Raw genomic sequence first — 5,800 nt, 5'->3', positions numbered from 1 at the left:
AGTTTTTATTGTGGATTGAGTGAAAGTTTACAGGGCAGTTCATCAGTTTTATATTCAGCAAATCATATACCTTGTTTCATTACAATGATTATAATCCCTCCATGTACCACCAATTAACAGAATTTCTCTATATTCGCTTTAGCTTTAAAAAACAAACAAAAAACCACTCAGGCTTATATAATAATTTACACCTCCTAAGGGCACATTCTGCAAGTCAGCCTCTTGGAAACCAGTTCTTAGTCTCTCTCTTTCCAAGAACCTAGAGTCCTCAGCTGCTCCCCCTTCTCCATGGCCCCACCTCGGCCTCCCTCTGTGGCATCGCTACTTCTCTGGATAAGGTCCCACATTCTGCTTCTCCAGTGATGGTCCTAAGGCTCTCTGTTTCTGGACTGTAAGACTAACTACTCCCCTTTTTTTGGTGACAAAACTTCTAACTTTACAATTGTGACAGCCATAGTTAGTCATGATAACAGTTATTCACTATTGAATCATACCGATCTTATCCCCATCTCATTTCACCAGACTCGATGAAAACTACTCAGTGGGGACTCTTTCTTCCCCCACGTACTCTTAATTTAAACTCCATCTTAAAACCTTGTAAGCCAGTCACTTCGTGCCTTTATCGCCCCCTCCTTTTAGGTAGCCAATGTCTAAGTTGCCCATCCCTATCTACTCTGTGTACAGAGGGGATAGCAATGACACTTGATGTGAAGACTCTTCCCTGTCTGTTGGCATATAGAGTTACTACCTCCATGAGTCAGGGTCAGCAGTTCGAATCTACCAGCTGTTCCGCAGGAGAAAGATGAGGCTTTCTGCTCCCATGAAGATTTACAGCCTCGGAAACCCTGTAGAGGTTCACTATGAATCGGAACTAACTCCACGGCACATGACAACAACAACAACTTCCATGAGATAGAAGGAAGGCTTTTTTACATTCCTTACATATGTGAAGTCATTCTGCAAAGTGAGATCCCATATGTCCATTGAGGAATTGGAGTGACTAATTGATTTTTCAAAGTCCTTATATTCATAAGGCTTCTCTCAACAGTGAAATCCAGTAAGTGCACATAGATCTGAGGACTGAATGAAGTCTTTTCCACAATCCTTATACACATAACACCGGTCTCCATGGTGTGTTCTTTTATGTTGAGGGAGCTGTGTCTGAAGATTAAATGTTTTCCCACATTCCTCACATTCATAAGGCTTCACTCCACTGTGAAGACCTTGTATGTTCAATGAGCTTTGAGGAACAACTAACGGCTTTTCCACATTCTTTACATTCACAAAGTTTCTCTCCATTGTGAGATCCTATATGTTTAGTAAGGGTGTAGGACCGAGTAAAGGTTTTCCCACATTCCTTACATTCATAAGGCCTCTCTCCACAGTGAGATCTCATATGTACACTGAGGACTGAGGACCGAATGAAGGCTTTCCCTCATTCTTTACACTAATAAGGCCTGTCTCCACTGTGTGATTTTTTATGTCGCATGAGCTGTGTGTGAAAAAGAAACCATTTCCCACATTCTTTACATTCATAAGGTTTTTCTCCACTGTGATATCTAGTATGTTGAGTCAGCTTTGAGGAACAAATAAAGGCTTTCCCACATTCTTGACATTCATACGGTTTCTCTCCAGTGTGAAGTCGTATATGTTTAGTAAGGCTAAAGGACCGAGAAAAGGTTTTCCCACATTCCTTACATTCATAAGGCTTCTCTCCACGGTGAGATCTCATATGTGCATTAAGGTATGAGGATTGAAAAAAGGCTTTCCCACATTCCTTACATGCGTAAGGCCTCTCTCCACTGTGAGATCTCATATGTTGAGTAAGTCTGTAGGATGTAATAAAGTGTTTCCCACATTCCTTACATTCATAAGGCTTCTCTCTACTTTGAGATTGTTTATGTTGAGTAAGTCTGAAGGATGTAATAAAGTCTTTCCCACATTCCTCACATTCGTATCTCTTTTCTACACGGTGAGATCTTCTATGTTCAGTGAGTTGTGAGGAACAACTAAAGATTTCCCCACATTCGTTACATTTCTCTCCAGGGTGAAATCGTCTTTTATGTCTTTTAAGGCTCTCAGACAGACTAAAAGTTTTTCCACATTCCTTACATTCATAAGGCTTCTCTCCACTGTGAGAGCGCATATGTCGAGTAAGTTTGGAGAATTTAAGAAAGGCTTTTCCACATTCCTTACATTCATTAAGCTTCTCTCCACTGTGAGATCTCATATGTTGAGTAAGTCTGTAGGATGTAATAAAGTCTTTCCCACATTTCTTACATTCATAAGGCCTATCTCCACTGTGAGATCTTATATGTTGAGTAAGTCTGTAGGATGTAATAAAGTCTTTCCCACATTCCTTACATTCATAAGGCCTCTCTCCACTGTGAAATCTCATATGTTGATCAAGTCTGTAGGATGTAGTAAAGTGTTTCCCACATTCCTTACATTCATAAGACCTCTCAGCACTGCGAGATAGTTTATGTGAAATGAATCTTGAGGAGCAAAAAGAGGTTTTTCCATAGTCATCACATTGATAAGGTTTCTCTCCACTGTGTGCTTTTTTATGTTTCTCGAGGTGTTCGAAGGCTTTCCCACATTCTTTAAACTCACTAGGCCTGTCTCCACTGTGTGTTCTCTTATGTTGAGTGAGCTCGGTCTGAAGATGAAAGGTTTTCCCACATTCTTCACATTCGTATCGCTTTACTACACTGTGAGATCTTGTATGTTCAGTGAGTTGTGAGGAACAACTAAAGATTTCCCCACATTCGTTACATTTCTCTACAGGGTGAAATCGTCTTTTATGTCTAGTAAGGCTCTTAGGCAGACTAAAAGCTTTTCCACATTCCTTACATTCATAAGGCTTCTCTCCACTGTGAAATCTCATATGTTGAGTAAGTCTGGAGAATTTAAGAAAGGCTTTTCCACATTCCTTACATTCATAAGACTTCTCGCCACTGTGTGATCTTATATGTTCAGAGGGTTTTGAGGAACAACTAATGGCTGTCTCATATTCCTTACATTCAAGAGGCTTCTCTACACTATGAGCTACTCTCTGTCTACTAAGGGCTATGGCATGACAAAAGGATCTCCCACATTCCTTATATTCATACTTCCTCTCACCACTTTGTGTTCTTCTTACATATTTAGAGACTGTTAAGGAACTATCCTTGGGTTTCCCACAATCCTCACATTTACAAACTTTCTTGCCATTAACAGTATTTGAATGATGTTTTATGTAAGAGGGAGAACAGCAGGTTTCTCTATGTTCTTTATCCTGGTATGGTTCATATTGAGTATGAGAGCTGATTGGATGATTAAAGGTATAATTACCACCCTCATGAAACTCAAAAGCATTTACTCCAACCTCAGTTCCTCTGAGGCTCCGATGATTTTCCTCAGAGCAGGTACTTGGATCACCTTCTTCATATTTCTTCACTTTATCTTCTTTATTTGCACAGCTTCTCTCTACTATATCTTTTCTGTTGAAAACAGGAATCATGCTGTTAAAATTACGTTTTATACCATTTCAAAACTACCATACACACTGAATGTGCATTTTTTCCCCTGAGATGTCTCATGTTGCACAGGTTAAATCATCACAAGCATGGTGCTAGCATTACTGTAATTGTATTCCATAATAAACTTTATGATACTGTGTATAAATGAGCTATCACAAATACATATTTGTCGTTGTTAGGTACCATCGAATCAGTACCAGCTGATAGCCACCCTATACAAAACAGAACGAAACACTGTCCGATCCTGGGCCAAACTCACAATTATTGCCATTCTTGAGCCCACTGATGCTACCATTTTATCAAGCCATCTCACTGTGAGTCTTCCTCTTTTTCTCTGAGCCTCCACCTTACCAAACATGATATCCTTCTCCAGCAAGCAGTCCCTCCTTATATAATGTCTTATCATTTATAGGAAATCACTAAGTTGTGAAAATTAGGTAAAGACATACATGTAGAGCTCGTTTTGTATACACACACACACAGGCACACAAATGTAATGTCATCTTGAGGCTGTCCCATGGAGCATACCTGGTATGCACATCCTGGGTGGTGCGCTGATTTTCACGGCCATGAAACTCACAGATTTCTCCTGATGTGAACCACCAAGCATTACTCTTCATGAACTTCACCATTGTAAGTTCTCTGCACACCTTTTCTCCACTGTTACGCTGTTGAGAGACTGCACCAAACATTAGGAATGAATTTTCAAATAATAAAACATGAACGGAATTTAATAGCAAACAGAAAATTCAGATGATCACTACTAACATATCAGAAATGGAAAACACACAGAGAGGACAAAGAAGTAGAACTAAATCAATGAAGACCAGATTTATCAAGCTTGAAGATAAATCACCCAATGCTACTAAGATAGAAGAACTCTCAGTAAAAAAAGAGTGAAAAAACATGAAGACAGCCTAAGATTCCTCAGGACAATATGAACAGGAATAGCAGTTGACTGAAACTCCAGAACAGGAAGAGACAAAGAAAGTCACAGAAAAGATAATCAAAAGAGAAGGTACAAACAAGATGGCGGAACAGGTGGATGTGTAGCAGAGAGCTCCGCCAACAACAACACAGAATACCCGACCAAGCAGGTTCAGGGGATGGTCCCAGAACTCTGAACCACATAAAAAAGAATACTCAGAAGCTTGGAAGGCTCACAGCTGGGGGAATTTGTGGCAGAAGCAAGAAATCTATTACTTTCTAGTCTAGGACGCTCAGCTGAGCCAGGAGCCACCATCTTGTGTGAGACCATGTGGGGAAAGGATCGGAGTGGCCACAGACGCCTGGCAGAACCGCTGAAATAAAGGTGTGGACATTCTTTTCTTTAGGTATCTGTTCACTGGTCCTTTGCGTACCTCCGTTCTGGTGACTATAGGGGTGGCTGAGCTAGTGGGCACCCCAGCACCATTCTCGGAGGGTTCTACTATGCATGAGCACAGATCTCCTCGAAATTTAAAGAGACAGTTTCAAATTAAAACCAAACGGTCACAGCTGGCCCTGGACTGTTTCAACTAGAAAAAAGGACTGAATGGGGATTGTGGAGCAGGACAAGCAGAAAAAAGAGGAAATAGGCCGAAAATTAAATCCTAAGTTACGTCAAAATGACCAACAGTGGTATCTTGAAACTTCTCAGGAAGAAGAGTGAAAAGGGAAGCCCATTTCCTGATCACATCTACCTGGAGGCATTCAGAAAGCATAAAAAATACCAAAATACACACCCATGTAAGTATTAAGGCCACAAATAACCCCTGAATATGCCCAAAAAACAGAAGCAGATGACCTTATCTGCTCATGTCCAGAAACAAGATAAAATGACTGAGGCAAATGAGCTGGAAGGAGACGTACACTCCATACTAGAAGATGGGCAGGCTTTGGAAATGCCTGAGAAGAAATTCCTAAAAATGCAATTGAGAAAAATAAGGAAGAAGTCAGGAAAGTGCTACAGGAACAATCAAGTAAGATAGATAGAGAATTCGAAACAATTCAAAACCTACAGAGAGAGGTCCAGATGATTAGTAATAGAATATCAGAAATGGACCACACATTGAAAGGGCAAAGATATAGAACTGAAGAGATAGAAGCTAGAACTAGTGAGCTAGAAGATAAATCTCTCAACACTACTAAAATAGAAGAACAAATACCAAAAAGGATTAAAAAAATCCGAAGAAAGCCTTAGATTCATGTTGGATAATATGAAGAGGAATAACATAAGAATTATTGGCATTCCAGAACAGGAACAACCTAAGACAGAGCCATTGCCATGCTGCAATGAG

At 40.2% G+C, this 5,800-nt stretch overlaps 1 protein-coding gene across 1 annotated transcript; it reads right to left on the bottom strand.

Annotated features, from left to right (window-relative positions):
• Positions 1 to 1,572: 1,572 nt before the first annotated feature.
• On the bottom strand, positions 1,573 to 4,153 carry LOC102819882 (zinc finger protein 571-like). The gene is made up of 4 exons (XM_006877967.1): positions 4,050 to 4,153; positions 2,281 to 2,957; positions 2,035 to 2,196; positions 1,573 to 1,661 (listed from the first exon to the last, which is right to left on the bottom strand). The coding sequence occupies exons 1-4, from the start codon at positions 4,151 to 4,153 to the stop codon at positions 1,573 to 1,575; spliced, it is 1,032 nt and encodes a 343-aa protein (XP_006878029.1).
• Positions 4,154 to 5,800: the final 1,647 nt, after the last annotated feature.

Source organism: Chrysochloris asiatica, unplaced genomic scaffold, assembly GCF_000296735.1.
Source record: "Chrysochloris asiatica unplaced genomic scaffold, ChrAsi1.0 scaffold00727, whole genome shotgun sequence".
In the NCBI taxonomy this organism is placed as follows: Eukaryota; Metazoa; Chordata; class Mammalia; order Afrosoricida; family Chrysochloridae; genus Chrysochloris; species Chrysochloris asiatica.
Note: the sequence above shows the minus strand (reverse complement) of the source record. Positions and strands in the feature narration are given on the sequence as shown.